The 19,245-nt window shown below is 28.2% G+C and overlaps 4 protein-coding genes and 1 non-coding gene across 9 annotated transcripts in view; 3 read left to right on the forward strand and 2 right to left on the reverse strand.

Moving 5' to 3' along the window:
* Positions 1–1,865: 1,865 nt before the first annotated feature.
* Positions 1,866–4,422, forward strand: LOC117237047. Of its 2 annotated transcripts, XM_033500630.1 has the most exons (6): positions 1,866–2,429; positions 2,557–2,934; positions 3,065–3,311; positions 3,540–3,717; positions 3,784–4,172; positions 4,250–4,422. In XM_033500630.1, exons 2-6 carry the CDS (start codon positions 2,648–2,650, stop codon positions 4,373–4,375), a joined length of 1,227 nt encoding a protein of 408 aa, XP_033356521.1. In that variant the 5' UTR covers positions 1,866–2,429; positions 2,557–2,647; the 3' UTR covers positions 4,376–4,422. The 2 variants fall into 2 exon arrangements, with proteins under 2 accessions (XP_033356521.1, XP_033356522.1); XM_033500631.1 differs by having other exon boundaries at positions 2,648–2,934; positions 3,540–4,172.
* A 134-nt stretch (positions 4,423–4,556) lies between these two features.
* Positions 4,557–7,297, forward strand: LOC117237078 (non-homologous end-joining factor 1-like). Of its 3 annotated transcripts, none has more exons than XR_004493943.1 (5): positions 4,557–5,040; positions 5,159–5,477; positions 5,552–5,708; positions 5,792–6,614; positions 6,695–6,833. XR_004493943.1 is itself a non-coding variant. In XM_033500691.1 (5 exons), the coding sequence occupies exons 1-5, from the start codon at positions 4,801–4,803 to the stop codon at positions 6,874–6,876; spliced, it is 1,131 nt and encodes a 376-aa protein (XP_033356582.1). In that variant the 5' UTR covers positions 4,557–4,800; the 3' UTR covers positions 6,877–7,297. The 3 variants fall into 3 exon arrangements, 2 of the variants coding, with proteins under 2 accessions (XP_033356582.1, XP_033356581.1); XM_033500691.1 differs by having other exon boundaries at positions 5,795–6,027; positions 6,695–7,297; XM_033500690.1 differs by having other exon boundaries at positions 4,558–5,040; positions 5,792–6,027; positions 6,695–7,297.
* A 469-nt stretch (positions 7,298–7,766) lies between these two features.
* Trnap-agg lies at positions 7,767–7,838 on the reverse strand. Its single transcript has one exon. It is a non-coding gene; the product is annotated as a tRNA-Pro (tRNA).
* Positions 7,839–7,870: 32 nt separating this feature from the next.
* Positions 7,871–14,495, forward strand: LOC117237079 (leucine-rich melanocyte differentiation-associated protein-like). Of its 2 annotated transcripts, XM_033500693.1 has the most exons (5): positions 7,871–8,015; positions 8,113–8,340; positions 11,603–11,981; positions 12,550–12,640; positions 14,341–14,495. In XM_033500693.1, exons 1-4 carry the CDS (start codon positions 7,956–7,958, stop codon positions 12,627–12,629), a joined length of 747 nt encoding a protein of 248 aa, XP_033356584.1. In that variant the 5' UTR covers positions 7,871–7,955; the 3' UTR covers positions 12,630–12,640; positions 14,341–14,495. The 2 variants fall into 2 exon arrangements, with proteins under 2 accessions (XP_033356584.1, XP_033356583.1); XM_033500692.1 differs by lacking the exon at positions 14,341–14,495 and having other exon boundaries at positions 12,550–12,969.
* LOC117237080 overlaps positions 12,912–19,245 on the reverse strand; it is a 76,814-nt gene continuing 70,480 nt past the window's right edge. The window contains 4 exon segments of the mRNA XM_033500694.1: positions 12,912–15,160; positions 16,241–16,452; positions 17,111–17,343; positions 19,021–19,182. Of these exon segments, the coding sequence (XP_033356585.1) occupies positions 15,006–15,160; positions 16,241–16,452; positions 17,111–17,343; positions 19,021–19,182 (762 nt within the window). The 3' untranslated portion in view covers positions 12,912–15,005.

The raw sequence follows: 19,245 nt of genomic DNA on the forward strand, positions 1-19,245 counted from the left end.
ATTATTTATATATTTTTATATTTATAATTTTACGATTCTTTATATATTTCATTTTAATAAATATGTTCCTATATTTATAATGAGAGTTCCTAACCAATTTAAACGACGCATTAAAGTATTATTTCTAACTAAAAAAAAGATTTAATTTTTATATACTTTATTTATGCGGTATTTATAAAGTGGAAAATTCTATCGATTTCATGAGAAAAATTACAACGAAGTAAATTAAATTTAATTAATACTAAAATTATTAATAAATTTGTCTCTTTTTCCTAAACAGTAATGAAAATTTAAACAATATCTATTGCTTTATATATAGTCTAAAAATTTGTAGATATATAAATGTATAATAGATTCAAAGAAGAAAAATAAAATTTATTCAATTCTACTATAAAAATTGTTTAGCTGTGACCATACCGTAGTTCTGTTTTTAACATATCTTATTAGCACTCACTGCTTTTCACTTCAACTCGAAATTCATTGAAAGACGAGCGATTCACAGAAAGAAAGACAGTCAGTAATTCCTGGAAGTCACCTACCCAGGTAGTTACAGATATAACGCACCAACCAATCACAATTAAATGGGTACTGTTGTATGGGTACTGTTATTGTTGTATGTGTTTACTTTCATTACTTATTTTTTCTTAATATTTTACAATATATTTTAAGAGCTTCACAATTTTTTGTTTAGTCTCATATAATTTAAAATAACATATTTCTATCATATAGAAAAATAGGGTAATATATACGAATGTTAAATATTATATTAAATGGCGTTAACGTTTAAAATGTTGCATAAGTTGTTCACATGCTATATTTTCTGTCACGGATAAACACTGCTTTAATTAAGATTCCGTCCTGCACATGGTAATATAAACTTCTGGTTCAGGGCACTTCTATACTGAAAGCATTGACGAAACCGTCTGTTTTTTGAATCGAAGAAGATCAGATGGAAAGGAAAGAAAGGTGTCGTCCTACGCATGCATGATACGTACATATTACATAGATACTATAAATGTCTCAAAAACGATCATGTAAGCAGGTCTCGACACTCGTGTACTAAAACCTAGAGAAAACCGACCGAAAATTCAATCGTGACTAGTTGCGAAAGATCAACATGGAAAGCAAGAAAGTTCTCGTTCTGCGCATGCGTGATATGCTATAAGTGTCAGATAGAGACACTCTTTGTCTGCCTCGCAAGAACGAGAACTTTATTGTCTTCAATGTTGGTTTTTTAGGACTTAATTTTCGGACGATTTTCCCTAGTGGGTGTTGAGACCTGTTTATCCGATCGCACATACGATCATTCATCAGTTCTTACCTATGGTCAATGTCGCATAACGAGATCTTTTCTTGCTCTCCATCATGATTTCTTTCGCTAAATAGACAGACTAGTTTCCCCTAGCGAGAGTCCAGATTTGTTTATATGACCATAGTCCTGCAATCTATATTCAACAGGCAGCAATTAAATTAATCAAAGAAGATAGAACGACTTTTATATGTAGTAAGCCATGTAGTAAATGGATACCTATATTGTATGTGTAATCAGGAGTCGATTAAACAAAATATTCTAGAAATATATAAATGTCATGTATTTTTTACATTTTTCGAAAAGCACTTCTTTTTCTTCAAAATAAAGTTTTGTTAATATACAATTATATAATATATTATTATATAAATATATTTAAACTGATTTAAAAATTAATTTTAACTGTAAATATAAATATTGTTTTATATGCAAGAATATATAACTTTTAAAAAATAGCTGTAAATCTCACAGTCTTAAAGTAAATATAAAAGTAAAATAATTTTCATTTCTACAATGAAGAAATGTTACCTGAGAAATATACAATACTATAAATCAGCAAGATCCTATAGCTGTACTTTTATAAAGAAACTAAAACATATATTAAGCCAAGCAAAATTGGAATTGTGCATTGAAAAATCATAATATATAAAAGATAACATGTAGTTTGTCATTATATGTGCTCCTTTACAGTGAGAAATTACTATTTAAAGTTTTAAATACTAAGTACTATTTAAATACATTGTAGGAAGTTTTTTACTAATACACCATTTTCTCTTTTTTATCAGTAATATATGTCTATTACGATTGCTATAAATTCTTATTAAGCAAAAAGACTTATATTTTCTATACACTATACAGTATATTAGTTACGTTAATTCCCAATTGTACTATCAATGTGAACACAGCAATTATGTTCTTAATTCTGTAAAAAATAAGATTTTATTTTGTTATACATTTTGAACGATATAAACATAACCTTCTTCAGGCGTTAAAGTCTCAAAATTAATTGGTAACTTTGAGATTTTGTAATGTAATGGATGTTTCTAAAAACCAGCAGAGATACAAACATTACACATGCCTGTGTTTTTCAGTAATGGGACAAAGAAGATTTAGAGTTTCGGTAATTTATAATGCTATTTTTATTATGCTACTATTATTTATTTGGTTACCTACTATGTATATATAGCGTTTCATTGTAAATCACTTTATTAACATTTTTTTTATTTCTTTATGATATACATACACAGTATTGAGAGATATAAATTTATACATACGGTAAAACTGATATTTATATGTAATTTAACAATTATTGGATAATTTACTAATCATCACTTTGAGATGGGTGTTCTTATTGCTTCTCCGGAAGCAGGAGATGCATCAATTAACATTATACCGCAAATGAAGAAACATTCTGCTATTTCTGGAGAACGTGCTACAAGTTTCGTTTCCACAATACCGGAAAGAAATGCTACTAATCAAACTGCTCTAATGGGTGTATCGAATTATAATTCCACTAATAGTATGAATAAAGATGCATACAGACACACAGTTTTAATGGAAAATAATGTTTTTGATAAGATGTGCAATTCCACAATTAATGATACCTGCCAATTCCCCTATTATAGGTTACACCTGTTATTATATTTTGTTTATATTTAACTATTTACTTTACTTATTAGGTACATATATAACTAATGCTTACAAATATATATGTATATAATATAAATATATATATATTTATTTATTTATTTATAGGAGCAATAGAAGTGACAGCAAATGCTCTGATGCAGTTTTAGTAAAAGATGTAGGTGTATCATGTATGCTTTTAAAGCAGAATACATTTGAAATACAACTTCCTCAAACAAAAACTCTGATTAAGCATCTTAAGAAAGAATACAATGATTTAACTGACATTGCAAATAGAATAACTACATATACAAAAGATATATTAAGTCATTTACCAAAGAAAAATCAAAGAAAGCATCAGCTTCTTAAAAATTTGGTATGTAATTTGTAAATACTTTGTTATATAATTTATAATTCTTATATACACTTAATAAAAGTAATATACACAAAATATACATAAAACTCTTATATAAGCAATAATGTGTGTATATAACTATTTTTGTATTAGATTTTTTTTTAATATAACGTAACTGTCTTAACTTGTGAATATTTAATTCACATAAAATACAGAAAAATAATTTATATATGTCATTATATTTTATAGGCTGCTTCAAAACATGCAATAGCATCTCAGTATGTAGATAGTAAAGGTAATCTCTGTTTAAAATTGAGACTTTTTAGTAATGCTGAAACCCAGTGTATGACTGAGCAAGTTGTTAAGGATTTTGACAATACATTATTCAAAAGCAAATATATTACGAAGGAATTGCACAGTAAAAATTGTAATTATTACAATTATTTTGTAACAAATTTAAACAAAAATAAAAGTTTTATGCATATGTATGTAGCAAAAACACGAATCTTGGATAAAGGTCATCCAACACTTGAAGAGAGAAATATGAAATCAAAATATGAACATGACACGTCCATTCAGCGAAGGAATGTGGAAACAAACACTCCAAATTCAACATCAACTAGTATTTCTTCAATTTGTAATCATTTAATGATGAGAAAGAAAAAAACATCAAAAGAATTGTTAACCCCCAAATTAAAAAAACGTGATGACATACATAAACATGGCATAGTCGAAAGATTCAGTGATGATAAACACTACACAAATCAGTTAAAATTAAAAAACCATAGTCCAGTTACATTTACTAATTGGAAAGAAATTTCAAAATCGAAACAATCCAAACATAAAACATTGTCTATCTTTCCTTATGAATCACAACAAATGGTTTGTTCAATAATATAATTTTGGAAACGAAACCTGTAACGTGATTATAATTTATAATTATCACTTTCTAATTACAGGCTAACGCGAAAAACAAAATTAAACAAGGAGAATTTATTAACTATAACACAGTTAACAATATATCGAATACAAAGTTTCATACAGTTAATATCCGAATTGTAAAAAAAAGTAAAAAAAATGTATAACTTTTCTATTTTTCATATCTCGATATATTCCTATATAATAAATATTTTTATACTATTTTAAATTTGTTCTACTTCCTCTAATTTTAGTACTTTTAGTTAATTTTTATTTATTTTTACATTTAGTAAATATTATTCTTTAATATTTTTTGCGTAGTTATTATCTGTTTTTGTATATGTATACACTATGCATATAAATATAGATATTTTGCAAAGCGATAGTTTGGTGGATGTAATAGTGCAAAATGTATTTAAATCTTATCAAGTAAAAAAAAACATACGAGTATTTATAGTATGTAATGTATAGAAAAATGTACGTTATCAGAACGGAAAAACTGTAATTTAAGTACAGACATTTTTGAAGAAACTGAAACATTTGATACAGCAAGATAGGTTATGTTTTTGCACGTTAAAACGCATTATGATTTATGCTTCAACAATTTTCTAACGATATTCTAATCTTTTCCATTACTCTATTAATAAAAACAAACAGCATGATTTCTGATGAATATAAACAACACAATACATGGAATAACATAAAAATAAATAATGATATTTACATGGTTTCTGTTACACAAAAAGATGACATAATTAAAGTTTTCCTAACTAATCTTATTGAAATATGGATTGATACATTGACAAAAGAAATTATTTTGGATAGATGTCGGGTAATTATATATCTATGCAATATGTACTTTATAACATTATATTACATTCTGAGTAATTTTAATGTATTATTTATTATGAAATAAGATGAATTAAATTCCATTTAATTGTTTCTTCTAGAAGTTAAATCGACTTTTAAATATTGAAACTCTTGATTATAATGATATTATATTAAATATTTTGAATGATATGTCAAAATATATTATCAATGCAACTGTGGAACATATCGAGTTGCAAGTTCAAGTAGAACGTTGTTTAATGAAATTTGAACTAAATTTAACAAAAGGAACATCAGAAGATTTTTGGGATTTTGTAACTAAACCTCTATGTATATCATCGATGGAAATTATTCATCAGCACAAATTTCTTTTAGATTTAATGAGAAGGAAAGATGAAGAAATTGCTGAATATAAAGCAGAAGGCGCAAAATTAATAAGAAGTATGTTTCTTTTGACATATTATGTTAAAAATATAATTTTAATATAAGATTTCATGCTTTGTTAACTGATACAGAGAATATTGAAACAAAACCTTTTAAAGAGGAACAGTTCGAAATAACTATTTCTAATCCAAGTATTATTGATTGCACAAATGCATTCCAAACCATGGTGAATTTTTATAATAAACTTAATTTATACAAACGTAGTACAATTCCTAGAGAATCTACAAGGTATTACTGAGCAAAACATTATTTCTTTACAGAAAATTTAAAAAGTTGCAACAAAAGTTTATCTAACTTCTGATATATTACAGCAGTAGCAGCGTTAATGATGCTGATGACATGCACAAAATGGAGCAGAATATTATTAGTTCTGTTCAGAATGATGATAACAGTATGTGTAAACATGATGATACTTTTATACACAAGAGCACAGAATGTATACATTCTGAAAATAAACAGCAAGACAAAGATACAACTAGCAAGAAAATAACTAAGAATAAAACAGGAACCACAAATATGGTACATAGGCCTAAAAAGTTAAACAAAGGTTTGAATGATTTTATATTGTGAAGTATAATATCTAAAATATAAGAAAATATTTTAAATACATATAATATTCAGAGGAAAGGCTAATTAATAGAGATTGTTATTTAGAATACTTTTCCCCTCCTACATTTATTAGCTTAAACAATAATTAAAACAAAATTAGAAAAGATTAATTATAGTAAAAATCTTGATATATATATGTGTGTATAATAAATATATACAAAATGGAGTACCTATAATAGATTAATTTGTTCAAAACCAACGATGTACCATGTACGTCCTAAAATTCTGGGCTATTTGCACAATACGACCAATGATGCATCATATACACTTTATAATGAAATTAATCATTAAGTATTTAAAACGCTATTAAAGAGAGGTAACATCATGTCGAAAGGACAACCAGGAACATAGAGATTTATAGACACAATGAAAATGCCCTTCCACTAAAAGATAAATGAAAGAAGTAAGAAATCATCATAGGAAATAATGATAATGATGATGATGATAATATGCAAGACAGCAATGTAAATTACAATAAAATTGATAGTGAAAGTAGCAGAATGACATTAGGACAAGATAATGGAGGTGATGAAAACTTTCGTCTGAATATTATTGATAATATTTGTTTGAAAATTACTAGAAAAATATATGTCTTATTTCACTAGAACCTGAACATCTACCTGAAATGTTACCCAGACGAGAAAATAAAAAGATAAAACGGAAAAGGTGTCGACAATGCACTGTCAATGGTTTACGGAAAGAAACTAATTACTACTGTTCTGGCTGTAGAGATAATCCTGGTTTGTGTTTAGGCAAATGTTTTAAGGAATATCATAAACTTACATGATATTTAACATTAATTTATAGGTTTTAACTCTACGTATTACTTTTACCTACTTTTGCACAAAACAATGACAATAATTTTGTCATTTAACATACAGTTTTCTAACCTTTGCTATCTTTTAATATCAAAAACTTCCAAATGATATTATTTTTCATTTTAATTATATTTACTTACAAAAGTATATTGACTGACGAATATGATACATCATTGGTTCTTTGCATCAATCATTTGTTGAGTAGTAACAGATTTTAAAGCAGTAAACTATGTTTTATCTTCTTTTTTTATTTTTACTTAAAATTTTTTTCTTCCTCTCATTTTATTAACACAACAAATTTCTGATATACAAAATTTATATTATAAAAAGATATATGTATGTATAGAACCTGATTTCAAATGAAGTAATGATAATTAATTTTATTTGTATATATAAATTATTTATAAAAATCTAAAATATAATTAAATAACATTTAATTAATATATATATAGAATTTTAAGCCTTTTCTCTGGATATTACTTCAATTGTATATTTATATATCTATAAATTTGTTATTTTGATGTAAAATTGTACATATTGGAATATGAAATATGAATTTGTTACTTCAGAATAAGAAGTATGAATTGCATATATGATTTACAAAAATAACTATTTTATTAAAAAAATAATATATAATAATAAATATAATAATTATTTATGTAAAATTTATACGAAAAAGAATATATACATATAGAAATATAATTTATTATCTATATTGCCTGTGTCTTTTTGTTTACTATTTATTTGTTATACTAAAAACGATAATCTACTTTTAATAAAATTATATTATGTATATCGTGAGAAGCTATGTATTATGAATAATGAAATATAATTAAAATAATTAAAAAAAATAACCACCGGGCTCGTCCGGGATTTGAACCCGGGACCTCTCGCACCCTAAGCGAGAATCATACCCCTAGACCAACGAGCCGTGTTGTATATTGTACTCATTGGTAGAAATATCTTCGTAATGGCGACTCCACTGCCAAGTATTGTCATTCTTATTGTTTAATGATAATTTCTCATCATATAGTACTTTACGTGCAAGATGGCGGAACGGAGTCAACAAGATTTTAATAGGAGTGCATTGACAGTACGACGTGGGCGGGTAATTAACGTATATTATTATTAACAGACAATTGATGTGTTCTTTTAGTGAACTTTGTTCTATATACAAACTCTTACACGTCGTTTCAATTATCTAGGCTTGGTATACGGGACAACGAGCAGAAAAGATACCCGGAGGATTAGTGGGTGTCGTTGGTAATGATTGTACGAGTTTAGATTTGTCATATAATGAACTAACCTCTATCAGCTCTGTTAAACACTTCTGCAGACTACAGGAATTGATACTCGACAATAATAAATTGCGGGACTTAAAGACGTTACCTTGTATACCAAGTTTGACCACACTCAGTATAAATAATAACAAGGTTTGTTTTATTTGTTTTTGCTACTTTTTGTGTTAGAGACAATATTTTGTTATATTAAAGTTGTCACTTATGGTATAAACACGAGTTACTTGACGATTGTATGTTGTGAGAATTATAGATTTAATGATTTTTCAGTGATCTTTTAAATATAATATTCTATTTTAGTTTTTTAGTCAGGCCAGTCAGTTATTTATATGCATGGCGTTCTATGTTATCTTGTAAGTATGTACTTACATACATACTTAAGTACATAGTTAGCAAAAGTATCTACGCAATTTTGATGAATGGTAAATAATAAACGTTAATTAATGTTCTTTAAATCTCATAGAATTGCTGAAAGAAAAACTGTTATCCGTTATAAAAAAATGCTTATTATCAACAAGACTTAAAATATTGAATATAGAAAGATGTTGGAGAGTAGTTAATGTAAAAACTACTTTTTTCAAATTTTAAAGTATTGACAACATATTATATCATGTACTTAATAATCTTAATTATGTTATTCTATTTTCGAGCATTTTCGTTTACAATAAATTACGTATAAAATGTTTTATGTATAATTTGTGATACATTTGTCTATCGACAAATTTCTTATTTATTTCACTAAAATTTTATTTCGAAACATTCATCAAATACATTTCAATAGATTTTAGCATAATGTTGTGACGTGCTCGTTATCATGTATGACAACAAATTTATCTTTCAGCGCGTTCAAATGTTAATAAATTTCTATTTATAGTAATATTATGTGTGGACAATTCGATGCTTAATTACAGGATGAACTTCTTTTTGATATTATCTTACTTTTCATTTCCAGTGTGAATTATATTTTTTTTTTACAAAAAGATAACAGTTCTGAATGAAACCTGAGAATTTATTTTGCCTAATTTATTAAATACTTTGAAGTTTTATTGATATGTATTGAAAATATTTCTACGGAAATTACAGGAAAAGTTCAAAATATATAGCTTGAAAGAAACGCTTATTTTTCTAATAAAACGCAATATGATTTATGTACTTTAACAAATCAATTAATTATTTATTTGAATATGTGCTAATATTCAAGTAAATTGTATTTACTTATGTATTGAGTAACGGTTCGGAACAAATTTCCGAATGTATGCAGATTCCTAACAATATCTCGTCCGTTTTCCGAAAATATGCAAAAGATAAAGGTAACATAAAATGTTTGCGTTCATTGTTGAATTAACTGTACTCACTTCGATCAGGAAACTCTTAAAGGAATAGCTTGTGACTGATTCACCCTGATTAAAATTCCGGACGTGTATCGATGATATTACTTTTGGTATCTTATGTCATCGAGAATGTTTAGTTCGATGACACTTATGCCATTCACCTTGTTGTGAATAAGTTGCGGTGATGTAATCAGGACGCATATTAACATATTTTCGTCAGCAACAGTAGTATTTTATATAAATTAGCCAATTAATTAAAAACATTTACTATTCGTATTTAGCATTTATTTTGTACTTAGAGTCGGACATATTTATTTATCCGTTATTATTTCAAAATAGCGAGTTTAAATCTGTTTAGTTAATTATATTTAGTTAATTACATGTTTATTGATTGTTCATTATTGTACATATGTATATATATACAAAATATTACTTCATAAAATATAAAATTATAATCACTACCTGGTAGCAAACTTATGTGTATAAAATAAAAAATTATTATACTGAAAGTAAAATCAACGTGGAAAGGTCTCTGGTCGCAAAATGCAGCACATTTTGTACTGTGCATGCGTATCACGCACAGAATGCGCTGTGCTTCATTAAATAGTTGCAAAACGGCTGATACTATCGCGTATATGGAGTTACAGTATTTCCGTCACTTGACAAAACATCGCGAACCACATCACCCACACGAAACGTATGCTGGCCGTGTTACGTCGGCCGATTTCTGTACGAAAATTAGATGCATGTTTTTATTTCCCAGCCCACTGATAAGACATTGCAATATTACGTAGTTTATAACACTCCGAAAAAGTTAAATTACAAAAAGGCATGTAAGGAGGCAACAGAACAAAATTCGAAAAATCGGTGCAATAGTTTCTGAGCCTACTCAGCACAGACAAATAAACGTTGCGCTGTTTCTTTATTAGGATAGTATAGATAAATAGATATAAATAAAAGAGCTACAAATTAATTTGATAACTATACTATCCTGTTACAGCTATAAATAATGCCAGTTGTGAATTTTCAGTATTATGTATTTATTGTGTGATATATTTCGCCACTGTGCTACTACACGATACAGTCGTATCATAAGCAATAATCTGTGAGAACTGAAAATATATAGTATTGCCAAGTATAATATTTGAAGAAACTATGACTTTATATATATACATATAAAACTAATATATAAAAAATATATATTATATTTATTATTATATATATTATTATTATATTATATATATTACATAATTATGTATAATGTATACAAAATTCTATGAAACAAAATTCCGTATTTTAAATTACAAATTGCAATATACCGTGCTATGTTTTAAATAACAAAATTTTCAATATTTATATTTTTAATTTTGATGTTGAAATATTTAACATTTAGACGTTTAACAATTCCTTTTTGAATATTATTTGCAAATTTACTTAATTGCTCTTTATAAAATATTATAGTAATTTTAATGTTTATTTAAAATCATATAAATTGAATTTTGTGAATTTTAATTTAACGAATAATAAATAAGTATTCTTGAAATAATAACAATAAGTTTAGCTTTTATAAAATAAACTGAAGTCTTAATTTATAAAATTATGACATATATATTAATAAAATGTACTTATATGTTTTGTAGGATTTAATTAATTTTATACTACATGGTACCTCATTTAAATATAAATTAAATATTAAATTAGATAGTATGTAATTCTACATGAATATTGACAATTTTTTACTAAACTAATTATATGATTTATTTCGATCGTCGTTAAACGTTAAATTAAATATTGCTAAACCTATTTGTGCGTATTGTCCGCATTTCATTGATGCAACTTGCATTCCATCTAAGATATTATTAATATATAAATGTTATCTGTAATATTGTTTATTTGAATATCTATATTCTGATATCTATAAGACATATATTAATCAAATATTTTACGTTTCTGTACAACCTTTTAATTATATGTACTTATCTTTTGTATCCAATTTATTTGAGTACTGAAACTTCACATTCCTATCATCATACGATTTGGTTTGATTATTGTGAAAAATTTTGTAGATAACAGACATAGACCACGCGTTGAGAAGGATACAGGAATGTTGTCCAAATGTGGTGTATGTAAGCCTGCTTGGCAATCCAGGATGTCCCGATCAGTTGACTAACCCAACGTCAACCGACGACGAGGATTATAATCGTTACAGGCTGTACGCGATATACGTATTACCTTCGACTCTTCGCTTTCTTGATTCACGTCCCGTAACGCGACATGAACGAAACGATGCCGAAAGACGAGGTAAATTCTCAAGGACTGTGAAATTAGCCCCAGAATTGTCACCGAAATTCTTTCCGAATGCGATGGAAGAGTTAGACGATATCTTCTTCAATGTTCATTATACGCCTTTGCCAAGGTCACTTCGCGATCCTCTTGATCACAAAGGTACGATTTTTATATGGTATATTTTATTATTTTTTAAGCATTTCCTTCTGTAAAAGAATTATTCCAATGAAGTTCAATATGCAATGATATTTCATGAAGAAATGATTCACTCAAGAAAGAAATGGAGTAAAATATTTATTATATAAAAACTAACAATGCGTAGAACTGATTTAATCTTAACACTAGAGATAAATGTATTTATCCTGTTAAATCTCAAGTAAGTGTTTGAACGTACTTCTATTATTAGTAAATGTGTTATGAAAATGCTGATTAGGAAATCAAGTCTAAAGTGTATATAATGTATGTGCGTAAAATTGTATAAACAAAATTATATTTAGAGTATTTTATAAGTAAAATATTTACTTTATCTATCATTTATACTTCAATTTTAATTTTTATTTCAATTTCAGTTTTAATTCTTCGATAAAACATTATCTTTTAAATACCTAGTTTCTTTTACGAAATGTTAGATGCAGTATCATTATTCAGTTTCAGTCTATTTACGTTATCTAAGAGTAAATTAAAATATTTCTGCAAACTTGTTTCAACAAGAATATTTTTGTTTCAGGAGCATTTGGAAAGTGTAAATACCGTTACTCAGGAAAAAATTCGGAAGGAAATCGGTTTATTTCAAATAACGATCTTTGAATTCCCATTTAGTAAGTCAAACTAACTTTTGAATGTAAGTTATGATAATTTTTTTCCAATTAATGATAAAAACAGCGATCAGGCTTATAGAGACGTACTGAATGAAATGATGCACAATTTTTTTATCTTCTCGATATTTTTTCTTCTTTATTACCAAAAAACTCATCTACGTGCCTGAAATCGCGTTCGTACGCATTTATCTGCTAGATGTTAATTTTTTATATAAATAAATAAATAAATATATATATATACACATCTAATAAAATATAAATTCACCATGAGTAAACATACAAAATTTTATTATCATGTACACTGGTATAAATAAATGTCCAAATTAGTATCTCTGTTCCTTTTCAATTGATCGAACGATTCGATCCGAGTGTTACGTGACACAGTCTCGAACGGAAACAGAAAACGTGCACGTGTCATGAATTCCAACACTTCGGTTCTTTCTTCCTGCTCATTGACTTTATTATCATAATTTAATATTATTGGTCCTTAAACGTACACAACATAGTCTTGCAACAATACTTTCTATGCGCAACAAATCGGGTTTTTTTTCTGACAAACAGCGAACAAATACAGCTCATCCAGCTGACACCCTCGTTTTTATAGGCATATTGACGAATTTTCATACTCGGTTCCTTGACACGTGTTTAGGAGAGAACTTACGTCGAAGGCAGTTTAAAATAGTCTCAATTGTTAACCCTGTATTTAGGAAGAACCTTACGGATAGATACTTAAACGATCCATGTTACGCTCTATAATTGCCTATATGCAATAAACCGGAAACTCGGCATTGTAATAATTAAGTACGATTACGTCAGCCTTTCGGTTCATTCCGGATGCAATTAGTATTAAAAGGAAGTATACGCGTACCAGTGTTTCTTACATGTTTCGTATTATCATAAGCGTTCTTTATTGGCATACGCTTCTTTTTTTTGAAACACTGATTTTTTTTTATTCTATTTAAGATTTTCATCTGTTGCCGAACAACTGATCAAAAGCCCCATGGCTTATTGTATATTGTGTAATCGTACGTGACTGTATAAATATAACATTTATATGATTACATATATTTCTATAGAATGGGAACCGGTCATATTTAATTCCTTAAATACACCGTTCCATCGGTCTGGCAATGCTCAGCGTGAGAAATCGTTTCAAGTATTGTACACACTGGAAGCATCTTTCTCTCCAAGAAAGGAAAGTGTCTACAATGCAAGCCACGTTCCAAACGCTAAAACTTTTTATTCTTCAATTAATGTCAAGTAAAATATATTTTATAAAATATATATATCGTTTGTGTTTTTTCTTTTCGTTCGCTGAAGGATAGAATTATTAAAATTTCATTCTATTGCTGCGATCGACGAGCCATTTTCCAAGAATGTGCACGTTTGGAACGAGGCCTTACTTACTCAAGTTTTACTTCCTACTTTCGATAATATGCTTGGCCACGAAGGATACTCATGTATGATAAATATTCAATAGTCATCACGCCTCGCGATTGGACGGATGGCCGCGATTAAAAAATTTTATTCCGCTATCATCAAAAAAGTTCTTATTCGAAGAGAAGAACGAGACACGCCTTTTCATAATATTGCACGAATTTTGCACGTCGATATATCGATGTGGACCACCTCGCTAGAATTTGTTTTACTCTGTAAGAATGGATATTACAAAAACAAAATGGGAGATTAAAAAGTGACAGGTGATAACGAAGAAAGGTAATGAAAGCGACTAAACAAAAAAGGAAACGAAAGTAACGAAAACGTACAAGAAGGATACAGTGGTACAAAGAAAAATTACTCGAAGAAAATTGTATAAAGTATGATCTTTCATATCTACAGCAATCTAAACAAAAGAGAAACATAGTTCGAAACAATACCTACAAAGTAACATATCAAAAGCAAACGAAAACTGCGAAGTGAAATTCTAATTATCGCGCAGCTACGAACATTTACAAATTAGATTGGAGTAGTGGTAAGTACTAATTTTAGAACCAAGATTAGATTACTTGGAACTTGTTCGCATATGTCCAGAGTTAGTACCTCTTGACGGCCACATGTGGTATTGTGTCCCGCAGAATTTAGAGTCTAAATTATAGACTGTGCCCTGTGAAGAGAATGCAACGCGTCCGCATTGGCCTTAAAGGCACTGATTATTTTTTCTTTTTCTTTTTTTTTTTTTCGAAAGTTGTTTTGAAACTAATCGATGTGTAGTGTGCTTGCACTACCACGTATATACATGATACGTATATATTTAAGTTCAACTAGGCCGAAGCGTTTCGAGCTTCCTTGAGATGGAGACCCATAAGGTCCGCGAACGAACATGTCACTTAAGTACAAAAGAAATCACTAAGAGGGCACGACATGCTTAGGAGTTGCTGTTTTTCCCGTGATTATGCAAGTTTGGCCTCAAGGTCACGGCTCCCTCGACCCAGAAGTTAGGCCTTTCAAGCATGCTTTGCCAAAGCGACAGCTCTCGACCGGTTGCATCCATCCAGTCAACTGGTTTTCCGTAGTGTTTTCCTGGAAAGATTAATTTCTTTTATATATCAATTTCTTAATTAATTTCTTTAACTACCTCTATAACTATTCAAATTGAAAAATTTATATGTATAATCATGCAGTGTTATATTCTCATTAATGAAGAATAAGATATATTTTAAATATTGTTGGTTCTCACAAGTACGTGGAATCGATTTATTTAATAAATACTTTTTATTTAACTACGATTTATTTAATAGTGTAAAGTCCTGATAATCTAATACTGCAAATTCTTTATATGATCCCTTATAAAATTTGTATAAGAAGTCTGTATAAAAATCATAAGAGAAATGTTGTGGTATTCTGTGTGCCTTTATAATATCTTAAAATATAGTATTAGTAATAGTATATGTATATTGTATAATATGTATAATATGTATTAATAATCAATTTTGGAGTATTAGATACGAACATGAGATATTATATTTGTCTTATATCAATGATTATTATGTATTAACTAAACAGCGAACTAACTAGCTTTAGTATACATGTACATAGATTATAAAACATGTTAAAAATTGAAATGTGTTCAGAATGCAAATTGTGTGTTTCGTTTATAAAAAAAAGTCATAGTGTTGAAAATTACATTTTAAATAGAAAAAAGAGATGGAAGATTAACATGCTTCTCATAGCATGCCATAATGTACATATGAGTCATAATATATGAATCATAATAATTTATGATCGTTTTCATTATGCTATAGAACGATATATCAAGTAAAAATCTTCAGTAGAATCAGAAGTATATGGGGTGATATGTATAACATCATAAATTACTTAAAAATTGTTACATGAAAATATCTTTTCAATCAAAATTGCATGTTATGAATATAATTTTTAATACAGATTATCTTGAAGTTTTATAAATGAAATGTTTATTATTCCATTATATTCTCGAAAAAGGGGTGAATAACTAATTATTATATTATACGGTTCAAAAAACACTAATTTTCAAGATAGTCTCCAAATAATTTCTAATAAATTATATAATAAGTTTCTTAAATACTAAAATTATAGTAAAACGTAAAGTATAAGAGTACTTTGAGCTGTGGTGATATGTACCTGTGCCAAGGTTGAATCGAACTCCGCCTAGAAATTCGTTGCTAGCAATACGATCATGGTCCCAGACTGTCAATTCCAGTCCACGTTCCGCTAGTTCTTGTAGACTAACATCTTTATAAATGAAAGTATGACCCCATACTGGTGAACCACCAGATCTGCGAACTACTCCAGTCTTTTGTTTCCCTGAACGTCCCTTGTCAGGCAATAAATAACTGAAAGTATTTATAATAATAATGAACATGTAGCTTTTTCTGCCTTAAATACGTTACACGATTTTTTGTAAAGATAGGCGAATTTACTGATTTTTGGCCAACATAATATCATTATCTATTAATTTTGATTAATTTATATCAATTTTTACTGCTAGGTGATGACTATCAAAACTTAGGGGAATTATTGACGTATATAAACAAAATTAATTGTGGACTGTAATTCATAATTGTCATTTATTTTATTAAAAAATATTAATTTGTTTCGTTCTTTTGATACATTTTTTAATGATATATATATATATTCATTATCATTAGAGGTCTGAAGCTATTTTTTTGTGTACTTTTCGAAATATTGGAAATATTTACTTACTGTTAATGACGTTTGTAATATAGAAATAAAAAGTTTATATGTATAAACCATAGAAAGAAAATTTAATGTAGGAATAAATATATTTAAGAGCTTGAAATTGTAGGTTATAAAAATCAAGATACTATATATACCTTCTAGTTTATAGAAATATATCTAGTTTAGTGAAATATATAGTTGAAGTTCTTTTTAGTTCTTTACTATCCTTTTTCAAAATTAGATGAAATTAAGTGTTTAAATGAAATTAGAAGTAAACTGTACATTGATATTTCGCTAATAATTATGGTATACCTTTTACAAAACGGATCACATGTTCCTGAATTCTTTGCTCTGGTTTGTAAATTTCTTGCTTCCTTTACAAGCACGTGTAATGCACCGCGACTCCAATTCTTCTTCGATTTAGAAGCACTACGATCTGTTCCTATTTCTCGATCTCGTTCTAGTTGTGTAGGGTCTGGTGGTACGAACTTTAGACCGACGATTACCTCACCTTTGTATGCAACAGGGTCGTCGAATGGTTCTGTCTAAAATTTATAATTACAATGAGTATTGAATACATAATTATTGAGAAACATATTTTTATTGTTTAAAATCATTCGAATCGTATCAAGAAATTTTGACAGGAAGAACGATGCAATTCTTTTGTGTAATACTTCTATATGTATTGTTTTGTAGGGGATGTTTCGCTTATTTTATCGATAGAAAAAAATGTACCAAGACAAAATTAATTGACTCGGAACGATGTCTGATTCGTGATTTTCGTTTCTAAGTTCTCAAGTTTATCAACATATTTTATACGGGATTAGATATTCTGATATATTTCGATCGACGTGTCTGTTTACTCTCAATAAAAAAGTATTGTAGTAAAGAAGTAACACTCTTGTGTTTAAGAACGATCGGTATAAAAGATATTTTAGCTTTAATTTTGTAAAACTTATCGTATGAAAGACAAGGGAAACATAAACACAGGAATAATGCTCTGTATGTTTTATTGTCTCTCGTACGATAAGTAATGATTATGGAGTAATTAAAGATCAAGACGATAATAAAATAAAGCAAACAATATGTTTTAAGTAGATTTTAATAATAGTAATACTTCAAGTATTCTCAAATTTTAAGAATAATTCTTCTTATTTTAAGGCACGAATAATTAAAAAGAAGTGAATGACTAATTAAAGTAAATATGCAAAGTTTAATACTAATTATTCGATAAAAAAATTATATGCTGCAATACTATATAGTGATAAAAATTGGAGATTTCTAGCAAAGATTCTAGTTCTTGCACATGCAAATACATCATAAAATTGTGTAGTTAGAAGTTAGTTTGCAAGAATATCACGTATTTCCATAGAAATGCTTTCTTCCTTCATGCTATTGTTCGAATTTGAATTTTCTGCATGTAAACGAATAGCCGAATACGAATAATTTGCCAGGTAGTATAATAACTCGTGCAATATTGCATTCTTATCGCGAAGTGTGTCAATTAGCTTTATTAACGCAAATAAAAACAAATAAAAAGAGGCTCTAATTACATACTGGAGAATAATTGAGTCAGTACGAAGACTTACTTTCCCCGGCCCATTCTCGCCGCGCTTTTATATCTAGAATGATCTGTATTGTGTAAAATTGTGCGCATTGTGTAAAATTACTGAAAAAGAGATACAATGCGAATCAAAAAATTCGACTAATTAATAAATCTTAAATCGAAGACGAGTTTTGTTTCTATTAGTGGAATAAAAACTGCAATAGTAGTTCAAGATAGAACTACGAAAACGAAATTAAAGTAGGCTAAGATTATCAACAAATTTTGGGAAATTGGGAAATATTATCTTTATTCAGTTACTTACTAGAAATAAAAAATTTTTTCAAGAAATATGCAATTAGTAAATATTTATTAATTATTATTAAAATTGATTTTTCTATCTACTATGAGATATAGAGGAGAAGCATGAATAGTTAATGTTTTTAATTTACAATAGATATTAGATGATTTAAGCTAAATGCATTTCACGATAATTAATAGTCAGATATTTTATTTGTTTCTTTTTTCATCTCCCCTATCCCTAAAGTCTAAACATGTCGATATTTAATAATAATAGATTTCTCGTTAGTCGCCTTGTATCTCTTCCAGCAATAATAAAACATTTCGTACATTTATGCTTGGTAACGTACTTGTGCTAGACAAGCTGTCGTACACTTACTCGTTCCTGAAGCGGATACCATTTCGGTGTGGGATCGTCGAAGATCTTGTTCTCCAGGGGCATTCGAACCTCGCCAAGGAAATCGTTGCGTCCAAACATGTCTGAATGCCAAACTGTCAGCCACAGGGTTCTGGTTTCTAGGCCGCTCAGACTCATATGAAACTGAAATGTCGTGGTGACGAACCATCCAAGCTCTAACTTTCATGCAGGAACAACGGAGCAACA

The sequence above is a fragment of the Bombus vosnesenskii genome, unplaced genomic scaffold (genome assembly GCF_011952255.1).
Source record: "Bombus vosnesenskii isolate JDL3184/JDL3185 unplaced genomic scaffold, Bvos_JDL3184-5_v1.1 scf7180000013355, whole genome shotgun sequence".
Taxonomy (NCBI): domain Eukaryota; kingdom Metazoa; phylum Arthropoda; class Insecta; order Hymenoptera; family Apidae; genus Bombus; species Bombus vosnesenskii.